The sequence below is a fragment of the Peromyscus leucopus genome, chromosome 2 (assembly GCF_004664715.2).
Source record: "Peromyscus leucopus breed LL Stock chromosome 2, UCI_PerLeu_2.1, whole genome shotgun sequence".
Classification (NCBI taxonomy): domain Eukaryota; kingdom Metazoa; phylum Chordata; class Mammalia; order Rodentia; family Cricetidae; genus Peromyscus; species Peromyscus leucopus.
Genome location: NC_051064.1, coordinates 63674050 through 63698849, shown reverse-complemented (window position 1 = coordinate 63698849; position 24800 = coordinate 63674050). Strand labels below are relative to the sequence as shown.

The window sequence follows — 24800 nt, the reverse complement described above, 5'->3', positions numbered from 1 at the left end:
TGGCAAGCTACCAGGCCTTGATTATGAACCTGGGTTTAGGGAATTCAGGGGGTGAATTCAAACATAGCCAGGTGACAGAGTCATCAGGACACAGATAAAGGAGAGATGAAAGGATGAATAAGTACCCAGTGGACGAATCATCTTCCTGGACGGAAGTTCTAGAGGAAACTCCATGTGATGATTATACCCTAATACCAAGTACTAAAATGACTGGTTCAGTTCCTTGAATGTTATCAAGGAATTCTGCTCGTTAGCTGTGGGAAAACACCTTCATAGCTGTTGAGAAATTTCCAGGAACTTATGGGGAGAAATAGAACACTGAAAGTAAGTGAGATGGGTAAAGGGATATTTGGGGAGGTCAGAGAGGGTGAACCAATGTTTCGAAGGCTGGACTGAAGGAAAGGGCATTTGCAAAACACTCTGTGGTTTTCTTTGGCCTCTAGTTAGCAGCATGAATTTCACTATTGTCTGTTGTAGTTAAAAAATATACGAAAGTGTCACTTGTGGTGGTGCATGCCTTTAATCCTAGCAGGACAGAGTCGGGAAAATCTCTGTGAGTTTGAGGCTAGCCAGGGTTACACAGTGAGACTCTTTCTCAAAATAAATAAATAAATTATGAGATTTTCCAGCAATGACGATATAGGACTAAGTAGATGGAAAGAATCAGAAAGAAATAGTTTAGCAACAACGCAGAGTTTAGCCAGGTATCTTGCGATCCCAGCACTGGAGAGGCCGAGGCAGGAGCATTGTTCTAAGCTTGAAGCCAGCCTGGTCTATACAGTTAGTTCTGGATCAGTCTCGGCTACATAGCTACATGCTGTCATGCCGTTTCTTGTTGCTTTTCCCTTACGAGTTCTGAGAGACTGAGCTCTGGTCCTCAGGCTTGCCCAGCAAGCTCTTTACTGAGACATATCTCCAGCCCTGTTTGTTTTTTGAGACAGGGTCTCCTGTAGACTAGGTTGGCCTCAAATTCACAAGGTAGCCTGGGCTAGGCTTGAACTACTGATTTTCTTCCACCTCTGGAATTCTGGGCTTATAGTTACGCTCTACCCGGCCTGACTGGATTTTTGTTATTTTCTTGCATCAATCAACAGCTCATTCAGCTTCTAGGAGGAAATTCTCCCTTTCACCTGGGAGTCCACGGCAGAACTGAATTCCTACTAAAGAGTCGGGGCTGAGCCTCTCACCGAGCCATAGGAGGCACAGCCAGGATACTGTCACAGCCTTCCATTCCTGCACACAGCTCTCTCTCCATCTCTCAGCCTGAGTGAGGCTGGATCGGGTGGCTTACACCAATGAAAAGCAACTGTAACCGGATAGTTCTGGTGCCAATGGGGTTATTGGTGTTTACCTCTTTTTCCTCAAAACAATCCCTATAATTCGCTACTACAAACAAAAGTCTAAAAAATAAAAAACAAAAACAAAAAAAAACAAAAAAAAAAACCCCTGCATTCTAAAAACCGCCAGTTTTGGCCACATTCCCAAGAACAGTAGCACTCAGAGTGGTTCCCAGGTCAACACCATCAAGGTCCCCTGGGGGCTTGCTACCAATGTAAATCACCCCACCCCCATCCCCGGATTGCATTTTGGCAGCTCTGATGGCAAAGACATGCGATCTGTTAAGAAGCGTTTCAGGTGGTTCCTGGGCATGCCAAATGCTGGAGTTTACTGAGGGCATCACCTGAAAGTACAGGCATGTGCCAAATCAGCTGCTTTGAAATGAAGTTTTAAATTCAAGTCTTTAAGAGTCGGATGCTGGGTATGATGGTGATTGTCTTTAATCCGAGGCAAAGACAGGGTGATCTTTGTGGGTTCGATGCCAGCATGGTCTACATAGTGAGTTCCAGGACAGCCAGGGCTTTGTAAAGAGACCCCGTCTCAAAACAAAAACAAGTTAGACTGCACAGCTTTACTATCAGAAAGCCTGAAGTTGGGCAATCTGGCAGACAGCGCAGAGAGCCCGCCCCCTAGTGGAGAAGTTGGATCCCGCTGTACAGGCAACTCTTTTTTTTTTTTTTTTTTTTTTTTTTTTTTTTTTTTTTTTTTTTTTTTGAGACAGGTTTCTCTGTGTAGCTTTGCGCTTTCCTGGAACTCACTTGGTAGCCCAGGCTGGCCTCGAACTCACAGAGATCCGCCTGGCTCTGCCTCCCGAGTGCTGGGATTAAAGGCGTGCGCCACCACCGCCCGGCTACAGGCAACTCTTAAAGACCTTTTTTGTTATAGATGTTTGTTCCTAGCTTAGGGAAAACTCTCCAGCCGTCCCAGAAGTATTATCACCTCCAATTACAGCTTGCAAGTGTGAATCAGCGTGGGTCATTGGGGTTCCAGCAGCAGGGAATTGGAACTCCAACTCGTTGCTCTGCACCCCAAGAAGGTGGAAGCCTGTGGTTAGTACGACATGCAGGCAAGGATCCCCCTGAGTGCAGACTGCCCACCTCACGCAGTGTCTACAATGAGAGTTGGTGGTTTCCTACCTCGGGAAAGCTTTCTGCTGAGTGGAGACTATGGGACCAGCGTGACCTGCTCAGGAAAGAAACTCAGAACTCAGAATGAGCGAAGGGGGTGGTGTGTGTGTGTGTGTGTGTGTGTGTGTGTGTGTGTGTGTGTGTGAAAGAGAGAGAGAGAGAGAGAGACAGAGAGACAGAGAGACAGAGACAGAGAGACAGAGACAGAGACATACACACAGAGAGAGACAGACAGACAGAGAGACAGAGACAGACAGACAGACAGACAGAGACAGACACAGAGAGAGAGTGCCTAGGCGGTAATCTGAGCCTTTTGCCTGGAGCAGGTTTGACAGCCCAAGTGTGTGAATGATGCGTTTCTGGTCTAATGTTCTTAGCTGAAGCAGCATTGTGGGAAAGAAGGGGACTAACACCAAGATCAGCCTAGCCCCACCGGTCTCCCAACACTCAATTCTCAGCTCACTTATACACAGGGATGACTCAGTCTGGGCAGCTACAGGCAAAAACAAACTTGTGCAGGTCTTGGTGGCACATGAGCCCAGAAAGCGATGGGCAGACCATACTTTGTTAAAGATGGAAACCGCTTAGCTATGCATAACTCCTGCCTCTAAATGTAAACCACGTGTTATGACCCCTGAAGATGGACCTGAGGAGTCACTGTTCTTCCTCCTAATGTGGCCACATTCAATAAATCTCCCCCCCCCCTTTTCCCGCTTTCTGCCACCACTGTTCCCCCTGATTGGCCTATTGAAGACCCATGGCAGAGTTTGTTTGTAGGGCCCAGACTTTGGCCCTGACATCTCCTGTCACATTTCCAATTCTTCATGCCCTCCAAACGTGGGATGACTATCTTACTGCACGTAGGGGTAACTGTGTGGCTGACTTTGGACAATGAAATGTGAGCAAAAGTGATTAATGAACCCGTACATCACTGAATTCACCACCTTCTGCTACACAGGTTGGGGAAGCCAGTAGTGAGTTGGTGGTGGCCTGTGACTGGGGATAACACTGTCCATGGAGGAGAGTCCCAGTGCACAGTGGTGAAAGCTAGCCTTTGTTTTGAGATCTGGGGTTGCTTGCTACCTCAGCAAACCCTGGTGCGTGGCCTTCGAGCCTGCCCCTCCTTTGGTTTGGATCACACCATTTTTTCAGCTCCTAAACACGTCACCATCTGTTGCCCTTATGTCCACTGGGACCTTACTGCTGCCCTGGCAGGGGACACATAAGAAAAAGTAGACAGTCAAAGTCTGGAAGAGTCTTTGAATTGGAGGGTGGGGTGGCTAAGTGGGAGGGATTAAGGGAGTGTGGCACACATTTTCTCACTCATTCACCAGGCTCACAGGTCACAAGACCTTTACTGAGTACTCTCTACAGATATTCTATGGGCTTGAACAGTAGGATGATTCAGATATGAAGGAGCTTGTAGACCATGGGGAGACCCCCAAACTACAGGAGGAGGAGGAGGAGGAAGGAAGCACAAGAGGTCAAGGACATCACCATGAATGCTGCAGGGGAAAAGAACAGCAACATTTAGAAGAACGGATTGAATCTGGTTAGGAGGTGTGGCTAGAGACCGTCAATCATCAGAGCAGAGGTAAGCTTATTGGAGGAGGATGCTGAGAGGGAGATATAGGGGAGAGATGTAAGGAGCTGTAAAACATAGAAACCATCTCTCTTATTGAGAATGTTAGGAACGCTATACACTATTCCCAGTTCTTCCAAAGGCAGGATTGTCTCCCTCACTTCACAGATGATGAAAGCCAAAAAGAAGGATGAAGTGACTGGTCCCAAATCTTACATCAAGAACAGCTGGATTAAAACCCAGACTGCTAACTCTACATACTGCACGCTCTTCGTTGCCTCGTAAGCAGGGCACTGGTTGCTAGATGTGCTTTGGAATATGAGGGAGATTTAAAAGCTATACAGAGGGTAGTTACTTATTTAAAACAAAAACAAAATGCCTGGGGAGACAGCTCAGTCGGCAAAAGTCTTACTGTGCTGAGCTGGACCCATGGGAATAGGGGTCTGGATGGTGAGGTGTTGAGTGGGAGGACCAGGGATGAGAAGAAAAAAAGCAATAACTGGGACTGGGAGGTCTTGCATAAGCTGATGATTGATGCCAAGCAAGTTTATTAAGTTCGCCTTTGCCCAGCGGTGGTGGCGCACGCCTTTAATCCCAGCACTCAGGAGGCAGAGGCAGGTGAATCTCTGTGAGTTCAAGGCCAGCCTGGTCTACAAAGCGAGTTCCAGGAAAGGCGCAAAGCTACACAGAGAAACCCTGTCTCGAAAAACAAAGAAGTCCACCTTTAATTCAAGCACTCAGGAGGCAGAGACAGGTGGATCTCTGAGTTTGAGGCCAGTGTGGTCTACTGAGTGAGTTCTGGAACAGCCAGGGCTGTGCAGAAAAATCTTGTCTTGAAACACACACACACACACACACACACACACACACACACACACACACACACACACAGAATCTTATACACTATTTGTAGGAGGAGAATGGGCCAACATCAACAGAGACAGTGTAGCAAAGAGAACACAGGACCCCTTAGACACAGCTGCCTTGGCACTGATAACCACAGCCCTTCAGAGGAGAAAGCAAGCTTCCCCAGGAACAGAAACTTTCACTCCTTCAAGGCTCAGGCCCCAGTCCCAGCCCCAGACCAGACCTTGCCAAGACAGTCTCTGGGCAAGGATACAGAACTAGCATTCCCTTGGTCCTTTCCATCTGGGCCTCTGAGAAAGCCTCGGATTAGCCTGGCTCCCAACACTGTGCAAGCAATGAGGACCGGAGTTCAGATCTCTAGCACTCACACAAGAAGCTGAGCAGCGTAGCACTTGCTTATAATCCCAGTGATGGGGAGGCAGGGAGAGGAGGATCTCTGGGATTTCAGCCAATCTAATCAAATTGGCCTCAGGGAGAGACCTTGTCTCAAAAAACAAGGTAGGGGCTAGGGATATGGCTGAGTGGTTAAGAGAGCTTGCTGTATAAACACGAGGGCCTAAGTTTGAATCCTCGGCACCCATGTCAAAAGCTGGTCATGGCCATTCACACCTGTAACTCCAGCACTGTGGGAGATGGAGACAAAGATTGCTGGTGCTTGCTGGTGCCAGCCTAGCTCCAGGTTCAGGAAGAGACACTGTCCCCTGGGGGTAAGGCAGAGTGCTAGAAAAGGACACCTGGCACCCTCCTCAGCGGGTGCCTCACACAGGTGAGGGTACCTGGCACACCTCTCGTCACAGTGCACGTGCACAGGTGCACACCTGCCGTGCTGACACCAACACACACTTAAGTACACACAAAACAACAACAAAAGCTACCAAAACCCCAAAGGGGACCACTCTTGACAAATAATATCTGAAGTTGACCTCGGGTTTCCACACACATGTGCATACACTTGTACATGAACACACACAATATCAGCATCAGAGAACAATTACGTGTGAATTGGGAAGCAACAAAACAAAACAAAACAAAAACTAAAAAGCAAAAGAATGTTGTTTTTTTTCCAGAAAGTGTCCTTGATTTTTATTAGAGTATTAAAAACGCAACCATATCTTATTTATTGTTCACCAAAGGAAGAACAGTGACTCCCTAAAATGCAGTGGATTTCAGGGGGCCTGGAAGCATGTGGATGGAGAGAGAATCTGGTATGGGAGGAACTGCCGTAGGTGCCAACACTAAACATTGACCAGGAAAGAGTGATCCCACCCTCACACACACTCCAGGACGCAGGATTCGCTTTGTTTAAAAAACACATATTGGATACCAGGGAGCAGGACTCTGGGTTGGGGCTAATCCGGCCTCACTTGCTCACAGCAGCCTCTCCTTTCTCTAGTCTCACAGGCCCCGAGAAGCCCCTTTCAAACTGAGCTGGATCGTGAATCTGTAGAGACTCCAGGAAAGAAACACGGATTCTTGGACCAAACACTGCCCTGGCTGTGCATGCTCATCTACAGCCCCCTTTGTCTCCACAGTTGGTTCTGGGATTCCTGTTGCTGCAGGGAGACCGACGCCCCTCCCAGAGCCCATGAGTCCGTAGTCAAACTCCCCAGGTGCCTAAATTTCAGGAGGATGACAGGTGCCGTTCTCACTTCAACAACTGACTGGGCTGTCAGTTTCTGGGGCCCCAGAGGACTACCTGTAGTGGCACATCCTCCCACCAGACTGGAATACCAGACGGCTACCCATGGTGACACATCCCACATCTGTATAACGGGGACATCTCAACTAGATGTGTCCTTCCCTCCCAACCCGCCAAAGCCTCAGAGTCCCACATTCCTACTCCAGAATACCTGCCCCCACCCTGCAACACACAAATCTCAGAGAAAGACTGACCTGTGTAAAACCTGCCCCTTCCTCTGAGACCTGCAAGATATCAGCCCTGCACTCCCTTCAGAGCCCCACCGGTTACTGCCTGTCTGTCTGTCTGTCCATGGTGTTCACGCTAATAGCTCTTCTAATAGACTTCTTACTCCAAAGCATGCTAGACCTTTCCGGAGGGACCTGAGTGAGGCTGCAAAGGAGGTAGTTTGTGGAGATGCCTGTTTTCCAAGCAGGGGGGTCCCTCCCCCTCCCTTCAGCTCTGATGCCTATGTTTTTCAACCATGGCAGCTATTTTGTTTGTTTGTTGTTTGTTTGGTTGGAGGATCTCATATAACACAGGCTTGAACTCTTGACGGTCTTGCCTCCTCCTCCCGGTTGCTGGGATTGCACGCATTTGCCACCACACCTGGCTGGTGGTTGATGGATTTTAATATGAAGTTAATTGACGGAAGGGAACACAAGCGTAGGAGGAATGGGAAAAAGATGATAGAAGGGAAGGCTGACAGGAAACAGATTTGTAGTGAAGCATGGATGTACCATCTCTGTGACAGCTGAGAGAAAGCATTCTTTCCCAAGGACTCCTTGAACACACGAGATGGTAGGGGCAATGGATCTGACCCTCTTCACCAGGGATGACCACGGTCTGGGAGGCTTAAGATGAAATGATGTGATCACTACTAATAACTGAATCATCTAAATCCCCAGACAGAGCAACTAGAAAAAAAATGTTCTAAATTCTTAGAGACCTTCCCAGAATATAGAAAGAATCAGAAAATATTGAAAGAAAAAAAAAAAAGCTCCTATAAGCACAACGTTCCAGACATTGTAAAAAATATCCCTCTGGCCAAGGTTCCTGCTTTACTTCTGGGACCACCAAATGTTCTACTGGTCCCAGCTACGGAAAAGCATCTAGGACTGTTGGCAGCGTTCCCCTACACGACTAAAATCGGGCTGCGTGGAAAAGAGAGCACGTTCATCTTAACGGTCAGCAGTCTGATGGGTGTTCTCCTGGATTGTGAAGGAAAAGACTATTTCCCATTAAGAAGTTTATTTCCCGTGATTCCTGCAGTCGGGGTGGTCCAACTGTTGCTCATTGTTCAAGGCTCTGTCTGGTTGCAGCTCTGTGTCCTTCCTTGATTGAGTTGATGGATGGTCACAAGGATGAGACATCTGGCTGGGCAGAAAGCTTCAGGGTGGGCCATATAAGCCCAGGTTCCGGGCAGCTTGGGAGATCCTGGGATGTTTCCTCTGGGGAAATGGATAGTGAGCTGGTTTTCCAGACCTGTGCCGGTTCTTTGTAGAAGGAAGATGCTGGACGCTGGCTTGTAAACTGGAGCCTGCTGCCTGTAGTGGGATACTGCCCTCCTGACCTTGACACTGGGCCACCTCTGGGATTTTGGTTTCTTGCTGAGTCTTGTGATTGTTTTCCAACACGTCAGGATCTCCTTCTGGAGAGCGCCTCGGTTCTGACTCTGCAAGGGAGCCCTTGCGGTTCCCTTGGTGGCTGGCTTCCAGAGGGAGAGTTTGAGCCAAGCGGTGCATCTCTAGGTATGTGTGCCAGGGAGTCTCAGGAGCCTGATGGCAGCTTCTGTCCACTTCCTCCAACGTCCCCTCAACCTCAGAGTCAGTCTCATCCGGGGACAGTGAGCTCTTTCTCTCCTTGTTAATCCAAACGGCACTGGTCATCGATTCAGCTGGAGTAAGCAGGGCCCCTTCTGAGAAGAGAAGGCACAGCAGGGTCATCATTGGGAGGTCTCTGGGTAGCTCCCTTTGAGGGAAACCCATAGGTTTCAGATTAAAGGAAGGGGGATCCTGAATGCCAAAGGGGCCAGATACCAGAACATTGCACATGTGTACCCACACATGCAAACACACATGACCTGGCATGTGTGTACTCTTTTTCACATACATGTACTCTTCCCCAACATATAATTATAATTATTCATAACTCAACAAATATTTATCAAGCACTTGCTATAGCCACGACCTTTTTTTATTTGAGGTTCCACAAATATAGCAGTGAGAATACTCACAACCTTATAGATGGGTTCTAATATCGAGGAAAGGCAACAAGCAAAGACGTGTGTTAAAAGTCCAGGTGCTCCCTGGAAAATGTGCAGAGTGACAGATGCTGGCACCTGTTCTTAAATGGGATGTCTTCATCAGGGCCCTTTCAAGGCTCAGGGAGCTGTAAGAGCCAGAGGAGATGGCTAACTCCAAGGACACAGCATCCTCCAGATCAATAGGACTGATGCACATACGCACTCACAGAGACTGTGGTGGCATGCACAGGTCTGCACAGGTTCAAGCCAGACAGGGTCCCAGCACTGAGGGAGGAAAGTGGATACAGGCTCCCACGCCCAACCAAGAAGCTCTCTACAAGTGGTACCCCACCTACATAGCAAAATTAGTCTTCTCCAGTCGAGTCTTACTGGGTATATTAACCACACTTTAGGGCAGGCCCAGGAGTAAACAAACTCCATGGTAATCACGTAGACTTTTTGTCTCATATTACTTTGTTTGGGCATTTTTTTTTTATGTCTTACTGGTCTTTTGTTTATGGATTTTGGTTTCCAGTTTTGTGTTTTTGTTGATTTATTTTTTGTATGTGTGTTTTCTTGTTTGTTGTTTAAAGAGAGAGAGAAAGAAAGAGAGAGGTGGAGGCTTGAAGTTAGGTGGGGAGAGAGGTGGGGAGCACCCGGGAGGAGCTGAGGGAGAAGAAAAGCATGATCAGAACATACAGTACGAAAATATTTTTTTCAATGAAAATAATTCATTTGCTAACCAATTTTATGGAAAAACTCAAGCATAAATGAAGTAAAAATTTCAATGCGAGTGTGTGAACTCCAGGAAGAAGTGAGAATTAGTATTTAAAAATGACAAGGATAAAATACCACATATACACATAACACACACACACACACACACACACACACACACACACACACACACACTCTGCTGTGATTTAGATCTTAAGTATCCCAAGAGTCCACTTTGTAGGCTTGGTCCCAGCTTCGACGTCATCCAGAGATTGTGGAAGCTTTGCCAGGTGCCTGCTCAGTGGAGGCTGGCTCACAGGGACATGCCTTCCAGGGGTACCAGACACGAGTATCTTCCCTCCTTTCTGCCTCCTGGCTACCATGAGGAGAGCACTGTCCACCGCCACATGGTTCTACTGCGATGTGACAAAGATCTAAAACGATATGACCAAGTGGCCCTGGGATGGAACCTCTGGAACCACGAGCCAAAACAGACCTGCTAGTTTATTCCGTCTGATGTTCTGTCACACGACGGACAGCTGATTAACATACTCCCATTTGAATTCGTACACACACCTCACAGAAGAATACTTTTCTTAGCTTATGGGGTCTGTGTCCTACACTTCTAGAAATGGTTTTGTCAACCAAAGCAGGAGAGAGTCCACGGACACTTCTGAGAAGCACCTGGAAGCGCCTGTTTCTTCTCCGAACAGGCCCCATTGCTAACAATGCACAGTGGGTGGATGGTCCTGGGGGAATGATGTCATTGGGAAGCCCCTCTGAGCCCCAGTTTGATAAATCCAAAACTACCAGAAGAACTAGAAGAGCAGATGCAGTCATTCCGCACACAGGTGCAGTCTCACACGTGACCCCAGAGACGAGGGTGAGCTGCTCACACTTAGAACTGTACTAGCTTTCAGCATGGCAGGCACACCAGCCTTCATGGTACTCAGATGCTCTGCAGGAACTAGAGGATGAGGAAAGATGGGGAGGGACTGGGAAACACAGGAAACCAGAATCCTCTCTCATCTACCAAGAGGGGGTCCTGGAGGTGGGGGGTGGCCACAGAGACAGACAGTCAGGTCTTCATAGCAGGACCTCTTAACTTTCAGTTCCAGTGTGTGGTCCGTACAGGACAAAGAGAAAGAGACACACACACAGATAGACACACCATACACACACACATTACACACACATACTCATAACACACACACACACACACACACACACACACACACACACACACACACACACACACGAGCACATACACACAAAGGAAGAAAAGGGTCCAGAGGGAGGGAGAGGGGAGATGCCCGTGGCCCCAAACCATATAATGACATCTTCTGCTGCAGCCCCTCCCCACAAATAGTTTAGACTAGGGTCTGCCTTTGATCTTCAATATGCAAAAGAGAATATTCAAGAACACAGAAGTTTCATACTATGTTTTTCCTTTCTTTTAAAAAAGCTTTTACAGATTAATTTTATTTTATGTGTATAAGTGTTTTGCCTGCATGTACCTATGCTGAACCACACGCATGCCCGGTGCCTGTGGAGATCAGAAAAGGAGGTTACATCCCCTGGAACTGGAGTGACAGATGGTCTTGAGCCACCGTGTGGGTGCTGTAATGGATCCCAGTCTTCTGCAAGAGCAACACGTGCTCTTAACCACTGAGCCTTCTCTCCTTCCCCGCGTTTCAGCTTTACATCTGTTTTGATTTGATTGGGTCTCTAGGGGGATGGGGACCGTAAACCCAGGCTTTGTTCCAAGGCTATGTATGTAATCACTCCATTCTATGATGTGGTACCTATCACTGCAGTATGTAGAACTCTGTCTCCCTGAGCCCCGAGTTCAGGCCCTGTCAGTTTCCAGATAATGGAAGTAGCATCTTCTCCAAGGCCATTCTCTCAGTTTTGCATGTGAATCCACCCCCCACATAGCCTAGCAGGGGGCCAAGCCCACTCACCTAACCGGTCTGGCCAGATCAGACCAAGGAGAAATAGGCACAGAGACCAGGAACAGTGGCCACTGGCCAAATACCTGGCAGAGGCCTCTATTTCTTGGCCAAGGGACAGACTGGGCAGAGGCACCCTGATCTAGCCTCCACGGCTCAGTTCTGACTGGGTCAACAGCAGCCCTTCTCTTCCTCTTTGGGAGACTGGCCCAGCCATGGCCCTGCTCTCCTTGGACTTTCGGTCATCTGTTCCACCCACAGAAGGGCCCTCTCTCCAGAACCTGCCCAGCCCTACCTTTAGGAAACACCATCAGGTGGGCCTGGGTCCTCTGCTGTCTCCTCAGACCTTCATACTGGGCGCGAAGGAACTGGATGTTGATAGGAGGCCCTTGACCTGACGCCTGAGTCCCGGAACCCTCAGCCATTAAGCAGGCCCCCAGCTCCAAGAAGTTGGGTAGGGCAGGGCACGGGCAGGCCAGCCCTTTCATCCGCATCCGGGAGAAAAGCAAACACTGAGGGCTGAGGCAGAGGGAGGGGAGGGGGAAGAAGGGGAGAGGGTGGGGGGCAGGGGGGGGAGGAGAGAAGCTGGAAAGATGAGGGGAGCGGGAGGGAGAAATTGAAGGGACCGGAACGGGGAGGTGGGAATAGGAGGAATGAGAAGCAGCAAAGGTTAGTTCTTAACTAAAGAGGGAGATGTGGGGAGGGGCCAAGAAAGGGGGAGCAGAGGGAGAAGGAAGAGAGTGAAGTAACAGGAGCTAAGAGGAAAGAGAGGTGAGGGTAGGGAGTGAGGAAGTGGGGTGGGTAGGAGGAGGTGAGGAAGGAGTAGAGGGTAGGAGGAGGTGAGGAAGGAGTAGAGGGTGGGAGGAGGTGAGGAAGGAGTAGAGGGTGGGAGGAGGTGAGGAAGGAGTAGAGGGTAGGAGGAGGTGAGGAAGGAGTAGAGGGTAGGAGCGGGCGCTGAAGGGAAAGGCTAGCAGAGCTCCTGGGATCTTTCCGGCAGCCCAAGCAGCTTTTACTCCGGCTGCTTCGCCTGGTGATGGTCAAGTTTAGAATGCAGTTCCAAGAGCTACAGCGAGATTCCAGTTTCCTGGCAGAGCCGAGCTGGGCTGAGGAGTGCCAGGCGCCCGCTCAGCACACATGTTTTGAACTTGACTTAGCAGGTCATCAGAACCCCGCTGGTTTAATGAGCAACCTTCACAAAGAGAAACACCTTCAGCAGCCTTAAAAGCTGGGACTCCCGGCGTGTCCAGAATCACCCCGAGGCCTCCATGCAGCCCGCCCCCTCCCCCGACACACCTCCCGGGTAAAAAACTCAGCCACCAAGTCTGCCATGGGGACAGAGTCCAGGCGATCGATGGCTTCCCGCCAGCCCCACCTCTTTGACATTTGAGCGGCCTCTGTGGTCTCGGCCTTTTCCAACTAAACAATAAGTGGGTGTTTATCTTGCCTCCAGCCATGGGTACCCTCACCCCCTGTTGGCCGGCCCTGCCATGTCTTTGGATGGCAGACACTGCCTCTTCTAAGGCTAGCCTTGCCCTGCCCTGGCTCTGCTTGCTCAAGTAAGTCCTTTTCTTTCTTCTAACACAACACTTACTACTGGCCACCTGCCCAGCACTCTGGCAGAGCAATGGGTGAGGAGACGGGGCGGGGGGCGGGGGGGAGGGGGCATAAACCTTCCTTCACTGGGTAGTGTAATTAGTTCGCTGGGGCTGCTCTTACGAAAGCCCGCAAACTGGCTGGCTTACACAACAGACATTGTTCTGGTTGTTTCACAGCGACCAGGAGTCCAAGATCAAGTGTGAGCCGAGACGGTACTTCTGGGGACTGTGTCGGACCGTCTGCTCTACACACCTTGCCTAGCATCTGTGGCTTGCTCTCGCTACTCGGTGATCTATATTTTATGAAGGAATCGCTTCACCTTTGTCTCCTTGTGATGTTCTCATGTATGTCTCTGTTGACATTTCCCACTTCTAAAAGGACGCCTGTCATTGGAGTAGTGCTTAGCCTAATAACCTTATCTTAAGTCAACTAAATTAAATTGGCAATAAACGTGCTTCCAAGTAGGGCACATTGTAGGCTCCGGATTTAGGATTTCAGCAAGTGAACTGGAGTTGAGGGGATACGATTTAGCACATGCCAGATAGACTGTGACAGTTCCATTCAGAAAGGAGAGAGGAGATGACAGTGAGGGTGGGGGCTGGGGGATTTGTATTAGGTGTTATAGTTGGGGTGTCTCTGACCCTTTCTGGCAGCAGGAGGGAATCAGATGCTTGTTGGGGAAATCTCACCTGAAAATGCCATTGTTTGTGAAAACGATAGTTTATTCCTGGAAAAGCTCCATTGTTAGGAATATACAGAATCAAGAACTGACCCTGAAGTGACTTCTCCCTCCCTCCCTTTCTTCCGTTCATGAGTTACATGTGCACATGTGTATGGATGCACATGTGTGTGCATGTGTGCATGGGAGTCCGAGGTTGATGGCAGCTGCCCTCTATCACTCTCCACACTGTTTTTGAGACAGAGATTCCTGATGACCTTGGAGTGCATCCATTTTTCTAGGCTGGCTGGCCACTGAGCTCCCGGGATCTGCAGGTTTCTGTGCTCACAGCAGTGGGCTCACAGACTCATGTCTCCCAGCCTTCCCTTTATGTGAGGCTGGGGATCTGTGTTCAAGTCCTCATGCTGAATAATCAAGCACTGAACCGCCTGAGCCATCTCCTCAGCTTGCCTCTTCCCCTCTCTCCCTCCCTCCCTCCCTCCTCCCTCCCTCTCTCCCTCCCTCCCTCTCCCTTCTTCCTTTCCTCCCTTCCTCTTTCCCTTCATCTCTTCCTTTCCTTCCTTTTTTGTCTTGTTTTTCAATTTTTGAGACAGTTTCACTTTGTAGCCCAGACTGGCCCTGAATTCATGGCCATCCCCCTGCTTCAGACCCCATCTTCACCCTGAGTGCTAGGGTTATAGGCACATGGCCACGCTTGGCTCGTTTTCTTGTTGGTTTCCCATTAGCATGTCCGTGTTCAGATTTGGCACATGGAGAAGTCCTATTTTCTTCCTCCTCCTCCTCTCCTATCCTGGGTCTTCTTTCTCTTCTGTGGTGGGAAGCTCGTGGTAAACATTGTTCATATTAAGGCCCATTAGGAAGCAGAGAGTGATGGGAACCAAAGGTGGGTGAAAGAAAATGCCCCTGAAAGGGAGTGGCAGTATTAAGAGGTGTGGCCTTGTTGGAGTAGGTGTGGTCTTGTTGGAGGAAGTTTGTCACTGTGGAGGCGGGCTTTGCAGTCTCACATAGGCTCAAGCCATGCCCAATGTCTCAGACCATTTCCTGTTGCCTGTGCAAGATGGAGAACTCTCAGCTCCCTCTCCAGCACCATGCCTGCCATGTGTCCCACCACGATAATAATGGATTGAACCTCTGAAAATGTAAGCCACCCCATTAATTTTTTCCTTATAAAGTTTTGGTACCTCTTCACGGCAATAGAAACCCTAATTAAGACAATAGGTATAGTCTCCAATAACCATCTCCAACCCTACTAATGGCCAACGCCCGAAGACTTCATAACCCCTTAAGACAGGGTCCTAAGCTGGAGGCCATGCATTAAAGCATTCAGTCTGTAACAAGTGACGTAAGATGGGGAGGACAGAATGTCCGAGCCTCCCTCGTGGATAATGGTTATCTTCCTGGTGACACAGTTAAAGCCCCACTGCTGAGTGCTTCCCTTGAGCATTCTGAGTCCATCAGTCTAGAGGAGCAGCAGGACACTTGTACACGTCTACACTTCTACAGTGTTACAGGGTGCTCAACAGAGATGTCTACCATAGCCGATTAAAAGTCTTTATTCCAGCTGCTGGGACCACATTCAAGTGTCTGGGTGTAGCCTCCAGTGTCCAGAACATGGGTCTTTTTTTTAAGCAGAAACCACATCGTGGCATCTCGCTCAGGCAGCAGCTGTAGGGGAGCCCCGTAGAAGTAAGCAGTTTGGAGCAAGCACTTGTGACAGAAACTAAGAAAATGAGCTAGGACATCCCGACCTTTGGTTCCTAGAAGAGAGTGAGGTAATTCTCCCCGGGATTCTGCTTATGGGAGATAAGAGTCTGGTCAAACCTGAAATGGCCATAGCAAGAAGACAGGATGGAGGAGCCCCTGCACTGTCTCTCCCCATCCCACCTGCTGCCCTGGAGAGGCAGCTGCCCTGTGTTCCGGCTGCCCGAGCCTCTCGTTAGAGGACACGTGGTAGGAGAGAGAGCTTCATTTATTCTGTTTTCGTTTTTTCATAGTATGATTTCTCGTAGCCCAGGCTAGCCTCAAACTTGGTAGGCAGCCAAGGCTGGCTTGAAGCCCTGGTCCTCTGGCCTCCACCTTCCTAGTGCTGGGGTAGCAGTCGTTGGCCACTGGTCCCAGCTTCGCCCTGTCTTTCTCTTACCATCCACATCTTTACCTTACCTGCAATTTATTGTAGTATTAAAGCATTAGATATAAGGCAAGAATGTAGCTATTCTTCCCCGTAGATAATTTTGTAATTGTCACACTACCCCTCACTGAATAAACTTCCTTTTCCCTGTTGTGTGTATGAAACAAAGGGCAACCATATGCCATCTCAGGGAGTCTTTAGAAATAAATGACAGGCTGGGATGAGGCAGAGAAATGGCAGGACTGCTGTCGCAGCAGGGGGCCCATCCTTGTCCCAGCAGCCCCCCCAACAGATCAGGAAATCACGGTCCCAGCTGGGGTGTCAGGCCGGGCGGAGGAATGAGGTGATAGGCTATTTGAGTAAACATCGTTTCCTCTGTGTGTTTAACACCACCGCACCTGTGATGGACTGCTTGTCCAAGATGACTGTGAAGTCAGGTTAGCCAGGCTGCTTCTGAGAGGGCCACCCCTCCCCACTTCCATAGCCCTCATTGGTGTCTATAGTGAAGGGAATTAGGCACAGTCCCCCCCTACTCCCAGGACTCAGGACCACACGGCGGAAAGGAATTCAGCTACAGCTGTTCACTGAGGTGTCCCTGGCACTGATGTCACTTACTGCTGGGGTCCTGCTCTGGAGAGATTGATTGTCATGGCTGTCTGTCACAGAAAGGTCAGCCTTAGTGGGTGGAGGTCTGAAGACATGAAGAGGAAGCCCTTAGGGCAGCTGATGTGATGGACATCCAGGTGTTCTGTGGGCGTGGGGGATGGACCTTGCCCCACAGAAGGACTTCAGCTCCGATGTTCTCCTTCCGATAGAGACTTCAGGGAAACTCAGTACTCTGGTCATAGCTTTTCCTCTCCCTACAGCAATTTTTATCTGGTATGATCCCATCCCTACAGTACAGTGCGGTAGCCATAGAGAATCACAAGGGGCTGGATCACGAGGGAAGGGAGGTCTCCCTGGCTCCCGGTTCCAGTGAGGAGGTGGCCTCTCCTCTGATGGGCTGTGATTTGTGCGTCTCTGTGGTAAGAGGCAGTGTCCTCAGGAGTGCCGCGGTGATATGGAAAGACTCGGGTGTCAAGAAGTGTGTCACAGCCGACAACCTCATAAACGACTAGTTCTCAGCCTCCCAGAATAAGACACCTGCCTCTGCCGTGAGGAGAGGGCTGAGCAGCTGTGTGAAGACAAGGGCTGCGTACCTGAGCTCAGACTAGTGGATCAGGTATGCGTCAGTCACTCTGCGTTCACAAGCAAACAGGTGTGGGGAAATGTGCAAAAGTTTTACTATTTTCATCAAAAGATTTAAGTGTGTGTGTGTGTGTGTGTGTGTGTGTGTGTGTGTGTGTGTGTGTATGACAGAGTACACATGTGGAGGCCAGATGACAGGTTCTCCAGAATTGGTTCTCTTCTGCCTTGTGTTTTCCTGAGGGCCGCTCTGGCTGTTTCTGCCATCTTGCTGTACTCTAGGCTAGCTGGCCAAGCTCCCAGCCAGGTAGTTCTCCTGTCTCTGATTCCCATCTTGTAGGGTAAAAGGGGCAGCCAAAGAAACCCACCCTGGCTCTGAAACTAGAGCCTGTGAAAGAAACTAGAGCTCTGAAACTAGAGCCAAAAGGCTGAAAAGGGCCAGTGAAAGAAATATACTTTGGCCCTAAAACCAGAGCCAAATCTGCCCCTGACCAACTGAACATGAAAACAACCAATCCCTGAGAAGAGAACCAACCCATCCCTGAGCACGAAATCCAGCCATTCTGAGCTTGTCTTGGCTTTAAGGTATCGAAATCTGCCCAATTCTCTCCTTGAAAATCTTCTCCCTGGAACAACTCCACCCCTAAGAAGCCCTGTATAAGCCCCTGTACCTGTCCAGTTGGCAGCTGCCCTCCTCCACCATGGCAGAGGCAGCCACTCTCCTGGATTCATCCTTCTCAAACACATCTCTTAAAAGAGTTTTGAGTGAAGATCTTCTTTCACCAGCATGGAGCAGACTCTCTGCTGGGCAACTCCCTCGGGAACTGAGCAGAACTCAGCTATAACGGCTCTCTCTTGGAGAGGAGCAGCATTGCCACATCCTGTGGGGAGACCATCCTCCACTGGACCCCAGCCACAGGTATAGCCTGGCTTCCTGTCAAGTCAGGATACCTTTCTCCTCACAGCTGTAGGTATAGCCTGGCTTCCTGACAAGTCAGGATACCTTTCTCCTCACAGCTGTAGGTATAGCCTGACTTCCTGACAAGTCAGGATACCTTTCCCTCCAGAGATGTAACACTTGCACATCTCAACACAGGCATGCTAGGATTACAGATGCACGCTGCTGACTCTGGCTTTTTAACATGGGTTGTGGGGATGGAACTCAGGTCATCAGGATTGCATGGTCCGTTCTTTCATCTTCTTTTCCTGTGTGTTTAAACTCTATAGAACATGTGTATGTACTGTGTGTTTAAACTCTATTGCACCTGCGATGTACGAATAATATTAATTGTTTTATAGTATGTTGTCTTAGAATTCCCATCACTGCGATGAAACACTGTGAACAAAAGCAAGTTGGGGAGAAAAGGGGTTATTTAGCTTTCACTTTGACATCATAGTCTAACACTGAAGGAAGCCGGGACAGGAACTATAAAGCAGGGCTGGAATCTGGAGGCAGGAGCTGATGCAGAGGCCGTGGAAAATGCTACTCAGTGTTTTCTTCTCCATGGCTTGCTCAGTCTGCTTTCTTGCAGAACCAGGACCACCAGCCCAGGGATGGCACCACCCACAAAGGGCTGGACCCTCCGCCATCAATCACTAATTAAGAAAATGCCCTACAATTGGATCATATGGAGGCATTTCCCTAATTAAGATTCCCTCCCCTCAGATGACTTTAGCTTGTGTCAAGTTGACATAAACCTAGCTAGGACATGTATATTTCAAAAGTGTTAAGCATATTCACAGCATCATACCTTTAAAAAATGAAATAATAGTCTATTGTGTGGGCACACTGCATTTCATTTATCCATTCATGAAGTGGTGGACACTGGCTTGTTATCATCATTTGGGTATTGTGAATGATGATCTGAATGGCCCTGGTGTCTCTTCTTCTCCTGAGAACTTTGGTATGTGCCATTCTCTGTATTCCAGAACATTCCTTACCACGGACTCTGCAGCACACACACCTCCCTCCTTGCTAGCTTCACTTCTCAGCTTCTAGATGAGATAGAATGTCAGGGTTAAGACTGCGGCTTAACCATTTGAGGTGGGCTTGTAGTTCACCTGCCCTGCTTCAGTAATGTGCCTCAGGGGGGGGGAGGGGGCTGCCTCACTGCTCTGTGCCTGAGGAAAAGCAGTCCCCAAAGACAGGGAGCAGCTGGAGTTGAGCAAGTAAGCAGGGTAGATTTCATTGAGCATTGAGGTTCTAGGACACCTAGAAGATTCCAATAAAGATACTGTTATTGCTGAGCAGAGCACTAAACAGAGAAACCATTGTTAAATTAAGAAACTTCCAGGGCAACTCCTGGCCCATTAACCATATGTAACCTCTGCCATGAGCCACACCCATAAAGCAGGTCCCTGCATCCTGTCTCTGGGCCCACAAAATTTTATCAACGTGTGTTTTATTGGTCAAAGTAGGTGTCCTTAGTTGCAAGGAAGTCTGGGAAATGTGTTTTTCAAAAGTTTCACAGAAGCTGGTGTAGTGATGGTATATGCTTTTAATCCCAGCACTTGGGAGGCAGAAGCAGTTGGATGAGATCGAGGCCAGCCTGGTCTGCAGAGTGGGTTCTAGGACAGCCAAGGCTACACAAAGAATCCCTGCCTTGAAAAAAAAAAAAAAAAAAAAAAAAAAAAAAAAAAAAAAAACCAGAACCCAAACAAAACAAACAAAAAACTGTGGTACATAATTCAGCTTCTGCACCCAAAATGTTTTTTGCCTTCATAGCATTATAGGTCTTTAGGGACACATTTTATCACAGGAAATTATTATAATGTTCAAAGAGATCTTGTCAGTGCTTAGATGAATATCCATATCTGTTCATGGTTTTGATCCTCATGATCTTTTCAGCAAATAGAAAGAGCAAATAATAATACTTTGATGACTAGTTATTTCATAATCAAAGTGATGAAAGAAGTCTTTCTAAGTTGGACTCATTATTTATGAAAATAGGACAATTTCAAGTCTTAAAATGAAGGTAAATGTAGGCAGAAGTTTTCTTGTGTCCTACAGCCACCCAGTCCCAAGTAAACACACAGAGGTTTATATTAATTACGAACTGTTTGGCCTATGGCTCAGGCTTATCATTAACTAGGTCTTACAACTTAATTCAACCTGTTTCTACTAATCTATGCTTTGCCACGTGACTTCATAGGCATTACCTGTGTTTCATTACATCTTGCTCCCCGTGACAGTGCTCAGCATCACCCGTGACTCCGCTTTCCTTCTGCCTGTCTCTTTGCTTGGATTCCCCACCTGGCTCTATTCTGTCTTGCCATAGGCCATAGCAGCTTCTTTATTAACCAGCGGTAGCAACACATATTCACAGCATACAGAAAGACCATCCCACAGCAGGTGAATTTTATTTTAAATTTATTTTATATCAATCATTTATGTAGAGACACAACTATGTATAGTTTTCAAGGTTGTGAGCATCTAGTTCATTCCTGATGTTGTTCGACTATGGCTTCTGCCTTCCAAAACCTCTTTATCACCCACACAGAGCCCGTTAGGAAGTCCTTGTCCCTCCTTTCTCCGCTCCTCATCTCTGGCAATCACCAATCTGGTTTCAGTCTTTGTGGGTTTGTCTATTCTGGATGTAGCACATAAACACCGCCAAGTAATCTGTGGCCTTTTGTGTCGTTCTCTCACTTAGCGCAGTGGTGGTGAGGACCACGTGGGTCACTGCATGTTCCTCCATTTCACTGCTTCCTCCTGTTGAGCAGCATTTCATGGTACAGATACCACACTTTCTTTTTTTGAGAAAGGATTCTCTCTGTAGCCCAGGCTGGACTCAGAACAGCTGTGATCTTTCTGCCTTAACCTCTTAAGCACTGTGATGATCAAGCTGTGCCAAGGGGTTCATATCATCCAATAGGTACATGTTCTCTCTCTCTCTCTCTCTCTCTCTCTCTCTCTCTCTCTCTCTCTCTCTCTCTGTATAGTTCATTTTATAAACTAAATATTTTATATGTGTGGGCATTCTGCCTGCATGTATGTCTGTGCATTACTTGTGTGTTTGGTGCCCACAGAGGCCAGAAGAGGGTGCTGGGTCCCCTGGAACTGGAATTACAGATGGCTGTGAGCTGTCATAATTACTATTTATTATTCTGGTGATTGTATCCATGTCTTCTTTGGCCTGTGAAAGGAAAAGTGCAACTTAAATGTTAGTCTCCTGCCCTCTAGTGGACACTTTCAGTCATGGCCACACAAAGAGCTGAGAGGATTAATGCTCTTTGAACAGCTATGGTTCCTCATGGTTGGGAGTCCCACGGTGGTACCTCAGAGGCATGGAGACACCTGCCTGCTGCAGGCGCCCCTTCTTGATCTGGGTGCAAGCATCATGTGGCTTTACTCTTCCTGGGCCGCCGTGGATGTATAGTCACCAGCCTGCCTGCCAAATGGTCTGGCCTGGAAGGTCTACCAGGTGAGGGCCCTCACACAGGAAGGTGGGGGCCCCAGCTAAATAAGATTTCCAAAGTGGAGCAAGAAAAAGCCTCTTCATCCATAGCCAAGGAACAAGCGTAAGAAGAATTTGAACCATGAGGGATTTGAAAATATCAGATGTTGGAGGTGGCCGGGGCAGTCTTCTGTCCTAGTGAGGCGGCTGGCAGGCAGCCCAGGAAAGTTGTCTTAGCTACGTCTCTATGCCTGTGATTAGGCAACATGAGCAACAGAACTTGTAGAAGAGCTTCTTTAGAGCTTACCAGTTCAGAAGGTGAGTTCATGACCATCACGGAGGGCAGGAAGGCAGGAGGCACTGGAGCAGCAGCTGAGAGCTCCCACGTTGATCCACCACCATGAGGGAGCTAACTAGGAATCGTGGGAGCTTTTGAAACCTCAAAGCCCACCTCCAGTGGCACACCTCCTCCAACAAGGCCACACCCCCTAATCCTTCCCAAACAGGTCTATCCCCTGGGGACTAAGCACTCAAACATATGAGCCTATAGGGGTCATTCTTATTCAATCCACCACAGAAGTGCTGGTGCGGCTCATGACTGCTGTCTGCCCCTCACCTTTCCTAAGTGTTTTAAATTCAGAATTAACCCAGGTAGTTTCCAACATAAAATCTAACCAATAAAAGTGCTTTGAGTATGCAATCTCATTTCATCTTTTCAGGTCCCCAGAGAGACAGATATTGTCCTACAGAGGAGGTACTCAAGTCTCCCAGAAGCTAAGTGAGACCCACCCAAGATCTCGTCACTAATGACTGACTACACTGATGCTCCTGCTCTCTCCACTAAACCCATAAGCCACACAACACAGTATCTGAACCAATGCCTACGAGTTACGAGATTAGGTGCTCATTCCACTTTTGCTAGGGTAAAACCCTCTTTAAAGAATTGATGGGCTAGGGCTGGCAGGACGGCTCAGCCGGTAAACGCACTCGCTGCCAAGCCTGACGACCTGTGTTCAACCCCCATCAGAAGAGAGAACTGACCTGACTCCTAAAAGTTGTCCGTTGACCTACATAACCCCTCAGTGACATTCTTACACACACACACACACACACACACACACACACACACACACACAGTGAAAAAAATAAGCAGAAATAATAGGTTAAACAATTAATTTAGTCAGGCTATCATCATGTAATGTTTTGTGAAGCTTTAAAAATCAGTTAGCACGGGGCTGGAGAGGTGGCTCAGTGGTTAAGAGCACTGGTTAGGCTGCTCTTCCAAAGGACCCAGGTTTACATCCCAGAACCTACATGGTAGCTCACAACCATCTGTAACCTCAGTATCAGGCAATCCGATGCCCTCTTCTGGCCTCCAGGGACATTGCATACATGTGGTACACAGACATATATGCTGGCAAAATACCCCTACACATGAAATGATATAAGTAAATCTTAAATAAAATAAAAAATCAGTTAACAGATGGGCACAGCTTGAGTCCTTGCTTTATAATCCCTTGTCTTCTTCTTCCAGTCAACCCATTCTGAATCTGATCATTGATTAAAGAGTCGTTTCCACAAGTTCAGGCCCACATTCTTGAGGTCTAGTCTCTGTCTTAATTATAGGTGGACAACTATGGCTTTAGTTTAAGGGTCTTCCATAGATGCAGGATTCTCGATCTGGACTGAATGTGAAGAGCCACTTGAGGTAGGTCTGCTGGCTCACACCTGTAACCCCTGCACTTGAGAGGTAGAAATGGGAAGATCAGGAGTTCAGAATCAACCTCAGCTACAAAGTGAATTTGAAGCAAGCCTGCAATGTATGAGACTTTGTACATTGTATAAAGTACAAACAAACCACCAACAACAAATAAACAAGGAATTCCTTGAGAAGATGCCATACAGAATACCCAGAGCCATGAGCAAAGTGAGGAATAAATTTCTGTTTACTCCAAAGCCAAAACAAACAAAGAAAGAAGAGTTATGAAGGTGGCTCATGCCCAGGATCCCAGCCCTGAGGAGGCTGAGTCAGGAGAATTGCTGTGAGTTTGAAGCCAACCTGAGTAACATATTAAGCTGTAGGCCGGAGAGACCTGCCTTAGTTACATTTCTGTTGTGATGAGAAAATAACCTAACAAAAGCCACATCAGAGAGAAATGCTTTGTTTTGATTGATAGTTCTGAAGGGGACGAGTCTGTCCTGGTTGAGAGGGCAGGATGACAGGAACGTGAGGCCAATCTGTCACCCTGCAGTAGTAAAAAGGGGTTACAGGAAGCCGGTCCTCACTGATGTACTTCCTCCAGCAAGGCTCCATGTTCTAAAGGTTTCACAACCTTCTTGAACAGCCCAGCAGCTGGGGATCATATGCTCAAACATGTGAACCCATGGGGAACATTTCACATCCAAACTACAACAGACCCATCTCAAAAACAAAACAAAAACCCACTTAAAACAACCATCTGAGTGACTTTAAAAATTATGTGTGCTGGGTTCAGGTGGCATCACTTCATTTCATTTCAGATCACAGGGGAGGGTGGTGTGGTCCTGTCATGAGTACTTTTGAAACTTGCTAGTGTGCAGCCCAAATCAAAAGCCGCTGCAGTATCCAACTGGCTCCTTGTCACGCTGCTTCCTTCTTTCAGAGCGATGACGCTTTGTCTGTTTGCGTTCCTGGCTGTTTGGTGCAGTCATTTCCATGAAGGGGCAGCAGAGAGGGAAGGGGTCGCTTCGGGTCTGCGTCTTCCTCAGTTCTCTGCCAAGAGTCCTCGGCTCCATCTTCACATAGGACCTGCATTCTGTACACAGATTCCTGAACTCTGAAGGTCTCATACAGATTCGGGGAAGCAAAGCACACCCAACTACACAGACTTGAGCTTTATTCACTCCCTCTGACCTGCCTGCCAGTGTGCTCTGTCTTGTTGTTCAGGCTGAGAGCATCAGCATTCCAAGTCCCAGGCCTCTGCTCTGTTGTACACTTGCACTGTAGGCATATGAACTTGTGCACAGAACTACATGTGTGCACTAAACTCCAGGAGAATGTACTGAAAATCCCTAACCCTAAAGGCTAGGGGGTGGTGGCGCATGCCTTTAACCCCAGCACTCAGGAGGCAGAGGCAGGTGGATCTCTGAATTTGACCTTCTTCCCCCCGGTAGCATTCAGAGTACCTTGCAGCACTCTGAACAGTAGCTAGTAGGGGTGAAACATCTGGTTGGGTACCAACTTGACTTCTTCACGTTCAATGACATAAGTCATCACTGCCTGGAGGGGGGGCGGCAGCACAGGGTAGCACAGGGAAGCCACAGCATCAG

The 24800-nt window shown here is 48.3% G+C and overlaps 1 protein-coding gene and 1 long non-coding RNA gene across 2 annotated transcripts; one reads left to right on the top strand and one right to left on the bottom strand.

Moving 5' to 3' along the window:
* Positions 1-7206: 7206 nt before the first annotated feature.
* C2H9orf152 (chromosome 2 C9orf152 homolog) lies at positions 7207-12306 on the bottom strand. Its single transcript, XM_028883011.2, has 2 exons — positions 11802-12306; positions 7207-8510 (listed from the first exon to the last, which is right to left on the bottom strand). The coding sequence occupies exons 1-2, from the start codon at positions 11998-12000 to the stop codon at positions 7984-7986; spliced, it is 726 nt and encodes a 241-aa protein (XP_028738844.1). The 5' UTR covers positions 12001-12306; the 3' UTR covers positions 7207-7983.
* Positions 12307-12396: 90 nt separating this feature from the next.
* On the top strand, positions 12397-13571 carry LOC114702545. Its single transcript, XR_003736006.2, has 2 exons — positions 12397-13062; positions 13279-13571. It is a non-coding gene; the product is annotated as an uncharacterized LOC114702545 (long non-coding RNA).
* Positions 13572-24800: the final 11229 nt, after the last annotated feature.